This window comes from Cibotium barometz, chromosome 13 (assembly GCF_041138505.1).
Source record: "Cibotium barometz isolate CiBa-2024 chromosome 13, ASM4113850v1, whole genome shotgun sequence".
NCBI lineage: Eukaryota > Viridiplantae > Streptophyta > Polypodiopsida > Cyatheales > Cibotiaceae > Cibotium > Cibotium barometz.
Genome location: NC_141058.1, coordinates 16,486,602 through 16,504,902, shown reverse-complemented (window position 1 = coordinate 16,504,902; position 18,301 = coordinate 16,486,602). Strand labels below are relative to the sequence as shown.

Here is an 18,301-nt window from a genome sequence, read left to right as displayed (position 1 = left end):
AGGAGGTGTGGACACTGGTTGGCCTGAATTTTCAGGTTTGTAGCCCTTGTTTGGCTGCGTTTTCTTCTCTAGTGGACACAGATCACTTGCAGACGGGGTTTCTGTCAGAATACGCAGCGGAGATGATGACTAAATCTGGAAACACAGGAGCAAGTGCAGAAAATAGACAGCAATGGAGAGAGAGGCGTATAACTCTACTATGTATACACAAGAAGATCCCGAATACAATACAATACGTGGCAAGGGCTGTGGGGCCATTTTATATGGCCCACAAGTGGCAGTCGGCCAGCTCCAAAGGCAGCCGACTGGACCATATATCCCACGACCAACAGAAATCACCAGTCAGCCAGCATCTGAAAAAGGTCCACGACCTGTCCAAGACAGTCGGCCACCTCCAGCATAAACAAATGCAGTCGGCCAGCATCAGAGATCCACCTGCCACCACAGGACTGCCCCACAAGCCACAGAAAAAATGGAAAAAATACGGGGAAAATACGAGTAGTGAGGAAAAATGAGAAAACACCTACAAAGGACGGGCACACCCACAACAGAGGCCCTGGTGTCTAGTAAAGACAAGAGATGACTTCTAACACCCCCTCTCAGCTCCTAGCTGTGAAACCAACCACAAGGAGCTGGGGTGCCGCCTGAGCAAATCCTGAGATAGCGACTTCGTGAAGAGGTCCACCGTACTGTCCTCCATTGAACAGAAGTCTAGCAAGATGTCATCAGCAACGAACTGTTCACGAACAAAGTGCCTCCGGATGACCGTGGGTTCCTCCAGTGGAAGCCCAATCCTGACATGCAACCTCTGCAACCTTACCACCTCTCAAGCAGCATCACAAGCAGCCCGGTACTCTGCCTCTGTCGATGACAAGGCAAAAAATGACTGCCTCTTACTGCTCCGTAAAACTGCTACTGGGCCTGAAGCAGATCTCCTCGTGTCCGGATCTCCTCCCCAATCTGAGTCACTCCAACCGTGGAGTCGGACTCCATCCATCAACCCCCCTCCTGTGTAAAAGAGTCCATGATCCTTCGCATGCTGCAGAAACCACAAGATACGCAATCCTGCCTCCCAAAGAGTCATCTGCAACCATGAGCTCAACTGCCTCATAAGGAAGCTCCCGTCCAATCTGGTATCCATCAACCAAATCAATGAACCATTCTGCTTCCGCGTCAAAGAGGCATCACACTGCTCACAAGGATCAACACCTGTTACGGTGGAAAGCCAAGTCCTAGAAACCTGCTGAAGACCACGCAAGGCCTTCTGAAACCTGTCAACCACCCCCTCTGAATCCGGAACCACAAAGCCTGGAGAATCCACCTCCTTCTGCAAGTAATCAACTGCCACCTGCCTGGCTTTCTGAGAGGTCCTCGTGGAAAGAACATCCTCATCTACAGGAATTTCTTTGTCCCGAATGCTATGAGACATCAGAGCATAAGTTACATGTTCAGTTTCCTCTGACTGACGAACACAAGAACCACAGACATCAGTACTGGAAAGTTCCTACCAACTGCTGCCATCAACTGGCAAGCTATCCTCCATCTGGTCCCGGAAAGCCTGCACCTGCAGCATATCCACACTTAAGTGGCCATTACCAGACTACCACTCATCACAAACCTAAGGACTTGGGAGAGAGAGTGCTGAAAGCTTGTAAAAAAGGCAGCCGATTGGACCATATATCCCACGACCAGCAGAAATCACCAGTCGGCCAGATATCCCAAGTCGGCCAGCATCTGAAAAAGGTCCACGACCTGTCCAAGACAGTCAACCACCTCCAGCATAAACAGATGCAGTCGGCCAGCATCAGAGGTCAAACTACCACCACAAGACTGCCCCCCAAGCCACATAAAAAAAGGGAAAAATACGAGGAGTGAGGAAAAATGAGAAAACACCTAAAAAGAGCGGGCACACCCACAACAAAGGCCCTGGTGTCTGGTAAAGACAGGAGATGACTTCTAACAGTTTCTTGTTTGGATTGTGGCTTTGGAGGCAGTTTGGTACTTGAGGAGGTTACTGAATTTCTGATTTCAGTCAGCGTTTTGCTGATTTTGGAGCATCTATACCTGTGTCTTGTTCCTGGCCTACACAGTTACCCGGTTTCTTCATGTTCCTTGCCTTCTGTTGGTGGTGGAGTGCTGTTTTTTGCTGGACAGCAATGTTTTGGCTGCGTTTTGCTTCCCAAAGGAGTTTTCTACACTCTGAGGGGACCTATCTCCAACTACTTCACTTGAGGATCAGTTTCGGGAGCTGTTTTGTTTCTATGGAGACTTTCTTCTGTGACAAGAGTTAACGGATTTTGGAGGAGAGGAGTGATCTTTTCAAAGATCCTAAGCAGAGTTTACTTTGTCCGAGCATGTGTTCTTTGCAGTGTTTGCAAAACAAGGAGGGTGTTTTGCCCTTGAGGTGTGATCCTTTCACATGGATCATTTATTTGTTGCTGATTCTTGGAATGTGATTCTACTTATGGAACAGTCTTCCGCTCTCAATGATGCTCTTGAGGACTTTGTTACCACTGCGATTTATATTCCTACTTCCCTTCCTCATTGTGAGGAGTCTACCTCTGCCTCTCTTTGTGATGCTTCTGAGGATGCCCCTCCCCCTGCCAATTCTGCAGGTTTGTTGTTTTGAAGGATGGTTTTTTGGACCCAGTGGGATACTTTGGATCTGTGGTTGCTAATCGTGCCTGGGGCACAATGGTACTTCCATAGTTTCTTGGATTTGGATCAGAATCAGGTTGGGCTAGTACCAGTCTGACGACATCCTTGGGATGTGGAGTCCTTTCATCTTGCGCTGCCGACCTCAGTGGCGTGTGCTTATGTACAGCATTGGGCAACTCATGGTATGGAGTTTGAGCAAATGGATCCCATCTTTGCGGTATTTCTTTACTTGATCAAATTTGAGTACAAAGTACAACTTGTAGAATCCTCCACCAATAGGATCCCTTATAGTTTCACCCAGGTCTTCCACATGAGTGCTCAGCAAGCCTTACCCCATGTCTTCTTTATCAAGAGCCATTCGCAAAGCCTTAATCCTTGATCTTTGTCTTCAAAAAGCCTTCAAGCTAAGTGTTCGAGGAGCTCATACACACTCAAGGCTCAAGACTCGCTAGCCGGCACCTCTCATGGCGCCCTCGCTCTCTTGCAAGTCTACCTTGGTTGTGTCCCATGATCCAAGTCCTACCACTTGCTAGCCAAGACACTTTTCATAGCACCCTTGCTCTCTTCGTAAGGAGATGAAACCGGCTTTCAAGACAGCTTCCATCGTGGCCTTCCCATGAAGTGTTTTCTGAACCAAACACTGTAGCACTCCAGACGAACAGATTTTTGTCTCCATAAAGGCTCACGCTGCAGCCCTCTGTGCGTCTGACCATGAAAGGACTCTGTAGTCTGCCTCTTAGCCACATCTCGCCTTCTCAGTCACAGTCCCGAGAGCATAGATCCAGAGAACGCCGAGCAGCCTCTCAAGCTCACGAGGCCCGATGCAACTCTAGCACAAGGTAGATGAAGGCGCATGTAAAAGGGGGGGGGGGAAAGAGGGGGGGGGGGGGCGAAGGTGATAATGCCAATGCCGACCTGTTTCACACTGCAGAAAACCGCCTGCCTGGCTGCTTCCACACACGCAACCGCCACCAGTATGCGGCCTGCTCCACATCCGCCAGGACCCGACTAGTTCGCTACTGTGCGCCCATCCCCTCCCAAAACTGAGATACGCCTACTTTGACTTGCTTTTTGGCGACTGGCTGCTGCCGTGCACCCGCGATGCCTTCTCTCAACCCTTGCGACTAGCTTCTGTCGTGCACCCCCGGCCAACGCCTTGCTTTTTACCATGCTACTTCTCTCTTCTCGCCGGCGCCAACACCAATCGATTGTGCTTCTCTAGCGACCAGCTGTCCAAGGAGAAGCAACCACACGCCTCTTCGAATTCCGTCACCCTTATTTAAATGGAGGCGCCTCAACCCGCCTTCCCCCAAAAACTAAAAGCAATAGTTTTTAAAAAAAACACATCCTTTATTATTTTAAATCATCCAAGGTTTTAAAACCTTATAAACTTTAAATCCTTTTGTCCTTGGGCTGGCCACACATGAGTTTCTTCTCGATTCCAAGTTGATGCCGTTGACACTGTCCATCCCGTGCCCGTGCCCACCTGCTTCCTGTCCAGAGGAAAACTGTCACGATTGTGACTAACTCTCTTAATCTCTCCTTAATTACTCCTTAATCCCTTATTAACTGACAGGGCACCTGTGAAGGGTCACACCCTTACACATGGATCACTATCAAAGGACATGTCTATTCATTAAAAGACACACCCCTAAGTCCAAAGGACATAACCGTTGATTCAAGAGCCACACCCCTTCCCACGGATGTGTTTTTTCACTTGTACCCTTTCAGCCTCTATTTAAGAAAGGCCCCTGTCTCAATGCAAACAACTCAGTCTTTCCTGTAGTATTTGTCTTATGTTCATTAATTAAGTCTTAATCATGTTAATAAAGCTATAAAAGCTTTACGGTGGTATCAGAGCAAACTTTTTTCTGCCCTGTGTTATGCCCAAACCCTAACCCTAACCCTAAAATCAATCCTAACCCTAACCCTAAAATTAGCCCGCCCAAACCTTAAAATTGGGTGTAGCAAGTGTTGAATGAAAGAGCAAGAGAGAATGCCCCATCAAATTCAGCCCCCAACTCCCAATTTTTGCTGATTAATTTTGGGCCAACCATATGCAGGAAACTTTTGAATAAAGGCAAGACAAGAAGCAACCCTTCAATCCAGGAGGTTTACCTCTTCAGCCGGCACCCTTTCATGGACAAGTACCCCTCCCATGAGTAGTTGCACCCCTTCGTGGAAATTCCTCCAGTCGGCTGCCGTTGAGAAGCGCACGATTGCTTTTTTTTTCTATCCTTGGTGCTTCTTCTCCAGCAACACTATTTATTATGGCAACCTCCTTCAGGTGTGATTTTTCCATTCACATAATGTGGAGTATTAACATATCAGAAACCTGCCATTTCATTCTTTTGCGGGCTCTCCACTCCTCCGGGGCCAATATCCCTTTTTACGGATTCAAAAGCACCTCTCAGATCACGTGGACACACATTACCCTCTTCTCCGATGGCTTATGGCAGAGGAAACCTATGATTTCAGTTATTTACAGGATACACCCTCTCAGTCCATAGTGCCCTCTCCTACCCGTGTTTCTCCACCAGTCTCATCCCCTGTTCCAGTGAGTGTGCCCTCCTTTTCCCAGCCCATTCATTACCGCATTCAAATAGCCACACCGACTTCTCACCTCCGAGAATTCGACGTGTGGGTGATCCGTGTTCGTACTTCTGCACACGATCTGGATCATTATTGTTTTATACTCAAGCGTCATCCTTATCTGGGCGCTATCCTCCCCGAGTGTAGCATCATTTTTCATGAATATTGCACCTATTCTGAGGACGTTAATCCATCTTCATTCACGGTGCGCCCCTCTACACCGGAGTATACACCCTTGACACCAGTAGCTGCCCCTACCCCTGTACCTTCTTCTCCAATAGCAGACTCTCGTGCGAGCCCAGTCCCAGAGGATCGCCCTTACTATACTAGATGGTCTATAGCCGCTTCACCAGTACGTAGCCTCTCCTCTCGAGATTTCCAGATGCCGCACCCTCCAACCAATGGTTCTTACTAGAGCCCAGCGGTGTCATCAACAGCAAAAACCCCCAGAGCCTCATCACCCTGAAGCCTCTACATCAACATCTTCTCTCATGGCAGAACCTGTTGACATACCAGCCCCTCCGGAATGGCAGCCAGCTTTGCAGCAACTTCAACAGCAGTTCCAGCAGCAACTCCAGGAGTCTATGGCATCCTTGGCTTCTCAGATCCAGCAGCTCCACACGGATCGCCACTCCTACACAAGTTCCGTACCAGCAGCAGATGTTTCAGCAACAGTACCAGCAGACGCAGACGTCATTCCTTCCGAGGTAGAAGGCGACAACCTTAAAACACTTTATCGTCTTTTACAAGCCAGTAAAACAAAGAAATTGGAAATTAAACCCCTTGACTCTTATGGTGGTCAACGCAATAAGCGCATCTTAGACCAATGGCTCTACAAACTGCGGTTATACTTTGAAACCATGACCCTTTCTGATTCCAAAAAGGTGATTTTTGCGGTATTCCTCCTCAAAGACACTGCTTTATTGTGGTGGCAACGACAACAGCACGCCGGAAAATCGGTTACAATGTGGGAAAAATTCGAGCGGGTCCTCCATAAGCAGTTCATACCTGCCAATGCGGATTTCCAAGCCCGTACTCGCTTACGCCATTTGGACCAAACTGGTTCCTTGGCCTCTTATATCTCCCAGTTCACCAACTTGATACTGGAGATTGACTCTTTGTCCCCAACGGACGAACTTCATGCCTTCGTTGAAGGGCTTAACCCCACACTAGGTGCCGATGTTCAGAAATATAACCCTGTCAATCTTGCCGATGCCATACGATACGCCGAGCGCGTTGCAGACATTAATTCTCGAAATTCAACCTCTTCCGGTCGAGCTAATGACTTTCAGAAAGCCAATGGATCTCGTATGAGCCGAGATAGTCGCAAAGAGTCATCTGGCACTTCTACCTCCCGGCCTAATCCCCAATGGAATAATTCTCAACACCCTCGCCGATCAGAAGGATCGTCCTCTTTTCGGTTCCGACATTCTCAATCCTTCCAACCACGCAGTTCGGATCGTGGACGGGACCAAAGACGTGACCAATCTCGCAATCCTCGTCCTTCTACTGTTCCTTCTAGACGAGATCAACAAAAGACGGGATTGTGCACAATTTGTAATGGACCTCATCGTTGGTTTGAGTGCCCCAAAAGACCAACCCATTGACAAAATTCTAATGCTGAACCCTCCACTTCTGAGGAGAAACCCCTAGTTGCTGACAAAGGAAAGCGTGCAGTTAATCACCATGCTATTGCACATGCTTCAATGATTACCGCTACTGCTACTGCTACAGCACAAGCTGCCTCTTCACCGTTGCCCCAACGGTCTACTCGGGTTTCGGTTCTTCAAGGCTCTATTTCCAGTCACCCTATTCAGGTGCTCATTGACAGTGGGTGTTCTCATAACTTTGTGGGAACCACCTTGACTCAGAGATTGAAGATTCGGACTTCTCCAAGTACTGTTGTTTATGAAGTAGAGCTTGCCAATGGTTCCACATCCTCGTGTAACACCGTTGCCAAACACCTCTCCTTTCAAATTCAACACTATCGTGACAAATTGGATTTCCAAGTCATGAATTTGGCACATTATGATATGATCCTTAGCAAGAATGGTTGTATCAATACGATCCCCTGATCAGTTTTCGGAAAAGTGAAACGGTGGGTCCACAAGAGTGGTTGTTCCTCAGCACTTTTAATGGTCTATTCAGCCAATGATCCTCCCGAGGACATAGATACAAAGGTGATGTATCTCAGGCAACCTTTCTTTGCTTCATACTTGGATCTTTTTCCTCAGGAGCTTCTTGCGGTTCTCCCACCTCGGCGACCAGTCGACCATTCTATTGATATCTTCCTGGCAGTGTTCCACCTACTCGTGCTCCATATCGAGTTTCTTTTACGGAATCTCAGGAGATACAGCAACAACTTACTAAACTTTTGGAGAAAGGACATATTCGACCAAGCAAAAGCCCTTTTGGACTTTTGGTGAAAAAGAAGGATAAGTCTATGCACCTTTGCATCGACTATCGTGCCCTTAATAAATTGACTATCAAGAATAAGTACCCTCTTCCGCGCATTGATGAATTGTTTGATCAATTGCTCCATCCAAAGGTCTTCTCCAAAATTGATCTTAAGTCTGGATATCATCAAATTTGCATTCGCGAAGGTGATGAATATAAGACAGCTTTTCGCACAAAATATGGTCATTACGAGTACCTGGTCATGCCATTCGGATTAACCAATGCCCCTGCAACATTTATGAGTCTGATGAATGATCTTTTTCGTCCTTTTTTGGACAAGTTCATCATTATCTATCTTGACGACATCCTGGTGTTCAGTCATAATATGGAAGAATACAAGGCACATCCTCAGGTCGTTTTCCAAGTGCTTCGTGACAATGCTCTTTATATTAATCTAGGCAAAAGTGAATTCTTCAAGACATCCTTGGAGTACCTTGGACATGTTGTTTCAGCAGACGGTATTTCCGTGGACCCAAAGAAAATACAGGTTATTGTCAATTGGCCAACTCCCACAAACATCCATGATGTTCGTTCTTTTTTGGGACTTGCCATTTTCTATCACACAAAGGTTCATCGATTTTTCGAAATAACTGCTCCTCTCACACAACTTCTAAAGTCCGCTCCTGCATTCAAATGGACTGAAGCCACAACACAAGCTTTTGGAAATTTAAAGACAGCTTTGACAACAACTCCTGTCATGGCTATTCCTGACCCTACTCTCCTCTTTGATGTTTACAAGTTTGATGTTTACACGATGCTTCTGATATTGCCGCTGGTGCCGTCTTAATGCAACAAGGACGTGCTATTGCGTTTGATAGTCATAAGCACTCTCAATTCAAGGAAGATACCCGGTATATGACAAGGAATTTTTGGCTATTGTTCATGCCTATCGTGCATGGAAACATTATCTCCTTGGTGCGGATTCAGTGGTGAAAATAGATCATCATTCTTTGAAATATATCTTCACGCAGCCAGTTATGAATGCTAGGCAAGCGCGTTGGGTCGAATTCTTAGCCAATTTTCATGACAATTGAGTATGTTCCTAGTCTTACCAATGTGGTTGCGGATGCCCTCAGTCGTATGCCGCCACCTTCAATCTTGGCTATTTCTACAGTTGAAATGGATATACCTCAAAGTTTCAAGGACCGCTATTCAAAAGATCGTAATTTTGGAAATGCATTTCAAATTCTCAATTCTCAGAATGCAACTCTTTCCGACTTGAAGATTTATGAAGCATATACGATAGTGGATGGTTTATTATATTATCAGGACCGTATTTGTGTACCTCATGATACTCATGTTCGAAAAGTATTGGTGAAAGAACATCACGAGGTCACTTATGCTGCACACCCAGGCATCAACAAGACATATCGTTTTTTGACAGCTACATACTATTGGCCTCAAATGAAGCAAGATGTTATTAAGTTTGTTACAGCCTGTCTCTCGTGCCAACGTATGAAAGCTAGCAGACAAGTTCCAGCTGGTCTTCTTCAACCACTTCCAGTTCCCAATGAACGCTGGGAAAGTATTAGTTTGGATTTTATGACTTCATTGCCACATTCTTCTAAAGGCAATACACAGATTCTTGTGGTGGTTGACAGATTTTCTAAAATGGCACATTTCATTCCGTGCAAGAAAGCAGTCCAGGCTTCAGATATTGCAGTACTGTTCATACAGTATATCTTCAAACTTCATGGATTGCCAAAATCTATAGTTTCTGATCGAGATCCAAAGTTTACAAGACATTTTTGGACTTCGATATTCAAGTCTCTTGGTACAAATTTACTCTTTCGCTCTGCTTATCATCCAGAGACAAATGGACTAACGAAACGAGTTAATCAGATTCTGGAAGAAATGTTGCGTCATTATGTTCAGTCTCTATTAGCTTCATGGAAAGAATATTTACCTTTGGTGGAATTTGCTTATAATAATTCTTATCATTCAGCTATTGGAATGACACCTTTTCAAGCAGCTTATGGTCATACTCCCCTAATTCCTGCCAACTTTGTTCTTCAACATAAAGTGGCTTTAGCAAACCAACTCATTCAGGAAATGCAAGATATTCTATTACAAATTAAGGATAAGATGGTCAGCGTCCCAGAGCAATATCAACGCACAGCTAATAAGCGTCGTCGTCACATTGAATTTCAAGAAGGAGACTTGGTATTATTATATATTACCCCTCATCGATTCAAGACAGTGAAATCAGTCTTCCCAAAGCTTCGCCCAAGATATTATGGACCCTTTCGTAGTATTAAGAAGAACTCATCTCTCAGTTATAAGTTGGAGTTACCACCTTCTTGGGGTAGAATTCATCCAACTTTCCATATTTCTTGACTCAAGAAGTTTGTGGACGGTGATTTTCCAGTTTTAGATATTTTGGATTATGTTCCAGAAATCGAAGATGAACACATACTCTTAATTCCAGAAACAATTCTTGATGTCAGACAGAAAGAAACATGACATAAACTCACTACAAAATTTTTGGTTAAATGGAGAGATCTTGATGATTCCGACTCTACTTGGCAAAGTGATGAAGACTTACAAGAATATCCAGAACTTCTTCGGGAATTCTTTCAAAGACAACCATCTCTTCTTAGCCAGAGTCTCATTTTAAGTGGAAGAGGGAATGTCACGATTGTGACTAACTCTCTTAATCTCTCCTTAATTACTCCTTAATCTCTTATTAACTGAAAGGACACCTGTGAAGGGTCACACCCTTACACATGGGTCACTATCAAAGGACATGTCTATTCATTAAAAGACACACCCCTAAGTCCAAAGGACATAACCGTTGATTCAAGAGCCACACCCCTTCCCAAGGATGTGTCTCCACTTGTACTCTTTCGGCCTCTATTTAAGAAAGGCCCCTTTCTCAATGCAAACAACTCAGTCTTTCCTGCAGTATTTGTCTTATGTTCATTAATTAAGTCTTAATCATGTTAATAAAGCTATAAAAGCTTTACAAAAACACAGGGTCATAACACACGACATTCGACTTCGGAGAGTGTTCTTACACTTGGGTTTGGAACCATTATTTGGAGCAGCACGTCGCAGCCTATATGGTTGTTTTCTTCCAGAGGAGCGGTGTACTTGGCAGCTTGTTCTATTGCTTTTGTAACTGAGTTGCTAAGGAGATTGCTTGTGGAGCTTTCTTGGTACTTGTTTCTGCAGTCTTTCATCTATGATCGAGGACGGCGTCTCTGGCTTCTTGGAGTTGAGAGGGGGTGTTAGACATCATTCCCTTGTTGCTGGCTTTCTATTTGGTGTCCTGTTTAGCCTCTAGGGCTGACCATGTTAGCTAGAGGGGCTAGTCACCCCTCACATATTTTTCCCCTATTTTATCTCCATTTTTATGGTGTCTTGGATATTTATCCTAGTCTTGGACATTTATCCCAGTCATGTGGATGCTAGTCGGCTGCCTACTTTTGGGCATATTATATAGCTGGCATGCCTCCCTCAATTCTTTACTACTTGCTTAGCATTGTTGCTGCAGTCCCTCACATACGAGGTTTTCTTCCCTCTTGCTAGGCACATGTATTCCTTTGGATGATGATATTAAGAGCAAGTTCTCACCTGTGTTTCCTCTCCATCTCTCTCTCTCACTCTCTCTCCTATGTTTCCACTTTCCCTTCTTCCGCTGCACATTCTATCAAGAGGATGATACACACTTGGTGGATTCCACAGAGTACCGACAGATTGTTGGCTCATTGCTTTACCTTGCCAACACCCGTCCAGATTTCTCCTATGCTATGAGTGTTCTCAACCAGTTCTCATCAGCCGCTCCAAGGTTTCATTGCCAAGCAGCCTTGAGAGTTCTTCGTTATCTTCGAGCCTCGAGGTACTTCAGATTATGGCATCACCTATTCCAATGGTGCTAATTTGGTTGGTTTCCCTAATTCTGATTGGGCAGCTGCATTGATACTCGGAGATCTACATCTAGATATTGCTTCATGCTTGATACAAGATTGGTTTCTTGGAAGTCTCAAAAGCAGAGGATTGTTGCTACTTCTTCCATGGAGGCTGAGTACAAATCTTACCTTCTCTCCTCCACTAAGGAACTTTGGATTCATCAAATTCTGGAACATTTCTACTATGCCAACACTTCCCCATTTACCATCTTCTCGGATTCTCAGAGTGCTATTGATCTAGCTCAGAATCCCATGGCACGAGGACGATCCAAGCATATTGAAGTGCATTATCATTTTGTACGTGACTGGATCGAACTCGAACTTCTTCGGCTAGCCTACTGTTCTACCAAGCACAATGTGGCTGATCTCTTTACCAAACCACTTCCGAGAGCTACTTTGGAGGTGTTACTTCAGCGTGCTAGTATTGGACCGCCCCTCTGACGCTAAACGCTAAAGAGGAGGTGTTGGAAAATATATCATCTCCAAATAGACTATATGTACCTTAGCATGCTTGTATTGGTCATTTCTATGAGGCCCTGCATTGCATAACTAGCTAACATTCTTTAGGATTTTTCTACCATTTTTATGAGTCTTTTTTAGGCTATTTATGGCATATATATGCCTCATGACTGTTGTCGGCCTGCTACAACTGGCCGACTTGCTCATATGAGGGATATATAAGGGTGCACACCCTTCTTCTCATATCTTATCTCATTCTTGCATATTTGCTAGAGGTCATTGGCTGTTGCAACAGTCTCTTATGCTTGTAAGCACCTACGGGCTTCCCTCGTGCTCATTATCAGCAATAATCAACTATCTACAACCTTCTACACTTTGTGCTTTTGCCTACAACTTATGTTTTCTCTTATGCCAACCAGCCACCTACATCTGAGCAACACCAACGCTCCTACGCCTCCTAGCTGCGCCAGCTGCCACCCGCTCATTACTGCCAGCCGCCGCCACCTTGTCATTCCTGCCATACGCCACCTAGTCATTACTGCCATCATACGCCGCCTGGTCACTACTGCTGAGCTACCGCCATCAATTATCTCTACCGTACAGCCACGTGGACCGGCTGTGGTTCAAACGGCTTTGTGTGTTTCTTGTGGACTACTTCTTTTCCAGTTTAAGGCAACAAACTCTCAGCTGACCCCCATAAGCTTCTTCATCAACACTTATCTTCGATATACCTTGCTTACAAGCTTTTGGACTTGGATCTAGACTTGGATGTCAAAATGCCATACAACCTGTTTCTCATTAACATGTGCTCCTGTGATGCATCATAACTGCGAACCAAAAAGCCTAATCATCCTGCACAAAGTTGGATGAATCATCAACTTTGCCTGCAGGAGCATTAGAAGAGTCCAATGCCAAACCACATTCTTTCTTCTTCTCCTCGGCTTGTCTCTTGTACTCACTGTTGTAGTGCCCCAGATTTTTGCAATAATGACACTTGCCCTTCTTCTTGGGCTGATCCGCATCACTCTTTGCTTTGCTTGATGGCTGTCCAAAATCAGCCTTAGACTAATAGTAGCCACCCTTTGCCTTGCCCTTGCCTTTGTCATTGGCAACAAAGGCCTCGTCAATGCCAAGCCAGATGGAAGATTTATTCTTCCTAGTTTACTTGTATCCAAGACAATGCAGTGAATTGCGAGAGTCCTACTTGAATCTCCACAATTCGTCCGGCGTCAATATTACGCTAACCAACGACGGACCCCAAGAGTTTTACTAGAGGACATGTGGATGTATCTTAAAGTCCCAAAGGACTCTAAGACGATGAGGACTGGCGAGCATTACAAGTTATCTTCTTGATGTTGTGATCCTTACCAAATCACAAAGAAGATTAGTGATGTGGCTTACCCGCTAGCACTACCTTCTGAAATCCAAATTCTCCCTGTATTTCACACCAATCGTTTGAAAGAATGTCTAGGTGAATCATCAACTTTGCCTGCAGGAGCATTAGAAGAGGCCAATGCCAAACCAGATTCTTTCTTCTCCTTGGCCTATCTCTTCTTGTACTCACTAATGTAGTGCCCTGGCTTTTTGCAATAATGACACTTGCCCTTTTTCTTGGGCTGATCTGCATCACTCTTTTCTTTGCTTGATGGTTGTGCCTTAGACTAATAGTAGCTACCCTTGCCTTTGTCATTGGCAACAAAGGCCTGGTCAATGCCACACAAGATGGAAGATTTATTCTTCCTAGTTTACTTGTATCCAAGACATTGCAGTGAATTGCGAGATTCCTACTTGAATCTCCACACTTCGTCAATATTACGCTAACCAACGACGTACCCCAAGAGTTTTACTAGAGGATATGTGGATGTATCTTAATGTCCCAAAGGACTCTAAGACAATGAGGACTAGCAAGCATTACAAGTTATCTTCTTGATGTTGTAATCCTTACCGAATCACAAAGAAGATTAGTGATGTGCCTTACCCATTAGCACTACCTTCTAGAATCCAAATTCTCCCTGTGTTTCACATCAATCATTTGAAGAAATGTCTAGGTGAAGGTGACGTGGTTGTGCCAATGGAGAAGATACCTAACCTCGAGGACATGACTAGTTATATTCTTATGGAACCCGAGTTGGTTCTAGATCAACGTACTAGACGGTGCATACCATCTATTATGAGTCCTTGATCAAATGGAAAGGACGGTCAAAAGTCAAGGCCACATGGAGGTCAGTGCATAGTCTGAAGAGTCACTTCCTCGAATTCATTGCCAAGAACATCGATGGTTCTTCAGGGGGGAAGTATGTTACGTCCGCTCCGTGCTTACATCCAATGGGCAAGGACTTTGCACGTGGAGCCATGTCTCGGATTCTACTATCCCCTGTGCTCGAGGATGAGCCTAAACAACTCTCTGTTTGGGCAGTGAGCTAGATGCTTGTGTCTATGCTTGTTTCCTTTATGTTTATGCTTAATCGCTGGGTTTGTTAGCCTGTGGGCTTTACACTATGCTTCCCAAGCTTCAACCCTAACCTTAAAACCCTAAATCACGCCCCTTGGTTGCCCAAGCTTCAACCCTCTTTCAAACACTCTTTACAAAAATCAATAGTTATACACGACTTTGTGCAAATGAACAATACAAGTTGAAGGGGTGGTGCTTGTGAGAAGGAATGAATTGTAATCTCTTGACAAATCAAGAAGATTGCCTCAACAAAGCGAGTCCCCCCAATTGGCCCCAAGTGTGAGCCTCTTTTGTCGTTTGTGAATCTTTTATTTTGTAGATGCATTGTTAGAACTTATGCATATCAAATGCCCTTTGCTTTATGGACATTTTTTCTTCTCAAGATCCATCTGTCCCAACATAAAATTTGATAATTTTAGTTAGATCAATTAAGTTGTTATGAAGTCTTATTCTCTTCATTACCTATAAAATGTCTTAGCGCACGTAAGAACTTAAGTTTACCATCAGAAGTAACAAAGGGACCTACATGATAGTATTTGAAAGCATTATTGTCGATGATGTTGCTTCCATTGAAAGGAGGAAAGGCGATGTTTAAAGCATGTGTTATATCACATCCACGCATAGTGCTCTAATAGGGCTCAGTGCGTTTGCTTAAGATGCAACAGTGTAGCTAATGTAGCTACATATTGAAATGTTGACGGCAGTCTGCTAGAAACAGAAGGTTGAAAAATCAACTCCAAACCTACACTGATCACTTGTGATACTTCCTTCATGGTTTAAAAAGCTTACTTTCGGTGCTTTCCACCATCTAGACATGGTTGGAAAGTCATAAAGAACATAAAGATTGGACCACAACAAGAGATTGTGCTTTAGGCAGGCAATTTTGCAAACAGACTAAGAGTGGTTTCACAAGATCCGCCTGCCCACACCCCTTGGCTTGAAAGCTACTACATCCAGCAGCTACTGATGCATGGCAAGCTCTGTTATGTTGAAGACGCCTCCACTAAAATCGCAGCATTTCGCATGCAACTTCCGTGACCATAATTCTCAAGGAAACACCAAGAATGAAAGATTTATATAACCCTAATTTTCAAGCCTGGAAGATGTCTAAATCCCTGAGATTTAATGCTATCTGCAAACCTAACTTCAAAAGCGTATAACCTAAAATGTTCCATGGTCTGCAAGAACCAAGAACCAACATAACTCCGCAGTTGATTAAAGCTATGGCAGAAAGATCGGAAGGGTGAGTATCAAACTGCAGATAGACCTCACATATTCTGAATCATTTGGCGACCTAAGCGATTTAGAAAAAGGAGAAAGGCGAACCCTACACGAACACACAGAAAGAGCTTCGGATCCAGAAGACGAATAGACCTAAGCCATTGGCAGCCATGAGAGGAAGGTAACGATGGCACTCACCGGCATGTCTTGATGGTGTCGAAGCAGGGAGCCTTTGGATACTGATGATAATGGTGAATAATGATCTTTTGTCCTTGTGCTTTGGCTTTGAATCCAACTTTACCTCGTTATGTCTCTTTTTTCTGCTGCAACACCCCGGGCGAGTATGAGGTGGTGGTCGATTCAAACTCACGCTTGGAAGACTTTATGGCTAGGCTAAGGCTTCTTCTTTTTTTTGGTTTCTTTTGTGCTCGTGTGCCGGTGTGCTTCTATGCCACCATCAACAACTTTTTTTGTTTCTTTTGTGCTCGTGTGCCTGTGTGCTTCCATGCCACCGTCAACAACTGGTAGGTTTCGAGCACCTCTTGCATGGGACTTCAACACCCTACTGCTAGGCTGTATCTTCATTGGCACTAGTAAGGCTTTTTACCGCTAGGCTGTATCTTCATTGGCACTAGTAAGGCTTTTTTACTACTAGGCCGAATCCTCATTGTGTAAGGTTCCTCCCTTCTAAAATGGGGGAAACACTTAAGATAGTCCACTAAGTCTTATCTTGAAAAAATTTCCTATTCATGACAACTTGATCCTGTAGAGATTCAAGGATACGATTCATAGGTATGACCTAGCTCTATCCCGCAGGGGGAGCGTGATTTTCTAAACATCAAATCACCCATAGGGCAATTGATCATAAATTGGGCAACTACTAGACTTGATTTCTAGAGACAACGCTTTTTTCCTCATCTTATGCAAGGCACAGCCGCTGGCCTAGTCTTCTAGAATAGAGTTGCCCAAGAACCTAATTATCTAGCGTAGGGCTTTCACTTAACCTGTTAGAAAGCTACCCGACTAATCGGGTCCACCCGTCCATAGGATGGTGCCGTCGGGGCATTCCATCCTCCCACTTTCCACCCTACTCACGCATCAATTTGTTTTCTAATTAATCCTACCACACTGTTTGACATAAATAAACATATTCCTTAATTAAGGCCCTTTTTCACAAGGTTTGTTAAAACAGCCTTTTTACACAATACAATCATGCCAAAGACAAGATATATTTATATAAAAAGTTTATACATGAATTAATTCCATACAAGCCAAACCGGCTCTCTTATTTTTATACTGCCGATGATCTAGAATTCGGCCTTCCAGCCTTTACATGCTGGGCAAAACCCTACGGGACCATACACCTCATCGTCAGCCGCTGGCGAGGACTCAAACCGGCCTGTCGCCCTCTCAGGCTCCATCGCTTGATCCTCCCGCCCCTCAGAGGGATGTCTGCACACTAGGGTGGGCTTATTTACCACACTAGCCTGGGCCCTCAGAACTAGGCAGCCTCATAATCTCTCGCCTCAATCGGCGATCCTTATTCTCCCAATGGTATGAGGATACCTTGGGCCATTCCCGAGCTTTGCTAACGACGCCGCCCGGCTACACAAGCACGGAACGGAGTTAGCGTTGAAGCCCAAAAAAAAAATCTTGAATTCTAAAAGTAACAACTTCAATGCAACTTATTAAATATAGCATTCACAATTCGTGAAGATAACAATTTCAACGCAATTTATCGAATACAGCATCACATAATTCGTAACTTCATACAATTTTTATGTCGTCATTTTAAAAGAAAAAGATACCATTCATTAATACTAATTTAAGGAAAATCTCTTCTTTTAAAAATTAACCAAGCTAACCAGGCCACCATTTCCTTGAGGAGCTTGAAAAGGGAGGGCTGGAGCCGCATTGGAAGCATCTTCCCTAATCTTGTTATTGCGTGCTCCTCTTGAGGCAATATTTTGACGTCTCCAAGAAGAGGCCATCTTAGGCATCGCCTTGTAGAGCTTGCTGCTGCGATCGAAACGCTTCAGTCGGATCTGAATTCTGAGTTCGTTTGCTCACCGTATGAGCAAAAGAGTATGACGCACGAACCCTTTCTTAAGGCAAAAAAACCCTTATTAAAGTCTACGCAAATGGGGGGGGGAATTGTGAGATGTCCTTAAGACCAAAAACGTGGAGGAGGGCTGAGAGGGCTGTTGTAAGTCTATTCACATGGGGGGGCTGGGTGGAGAAGTGTTAAGGACACTGGCTCCTAGCACGAGGGGGATGGAGGAAAATTAGCTTATCTGAAAAGAGGCAAATGAGGGGTTGTGAGAGGGGTGGCTGCAAGGGGCGGCTGTACTATAGCAAGTACACTACACAGGGACGGATGGCGGTACGGACGGCGGTACAACAGGGCATACGCAGCACATAGATGCATGCCATCTGTGGAGCACCCCGGGGGTTTATGTAGCTGAGGAGAGAGGGTACGGGCGCTAAGCAAAGCAAGGATGAAAGGACGGTGTACCGTCAAAGGCTATGGATCAGTGGCCTGCATGCTTCT

At 44.8% G+C, this 18,301-nt stretch overlaps 1 protein-coding gene across 1 annotated transcript in view; it reads right to left on the bottom strand.

Annotated features, from left to right (window-relative positions):
• The window catches only part of LOC147632419 (binding partner of ACD11 1-like), a 33,016-nt gene extending 16,854 nt beyond the window's left edge, over positions 1 to 16,162 (bottom strand). The window contains exon 1 of the mRNA XM_086807236.1: positions 15,949 to 16,162. Coding sequence (XP_086663362.1) covers positions 15,949 to 15,954 — 6 coding nt within the window. The 5' untranslated portion in view covers positions 15,955 to 16,162. The remainder of the gene's footprint in view (positions 1 to 15,948) is intronic.
• Between the last annotated feature and the right edge of the window lie 2,139 nt (positions 16,163 to 18,301).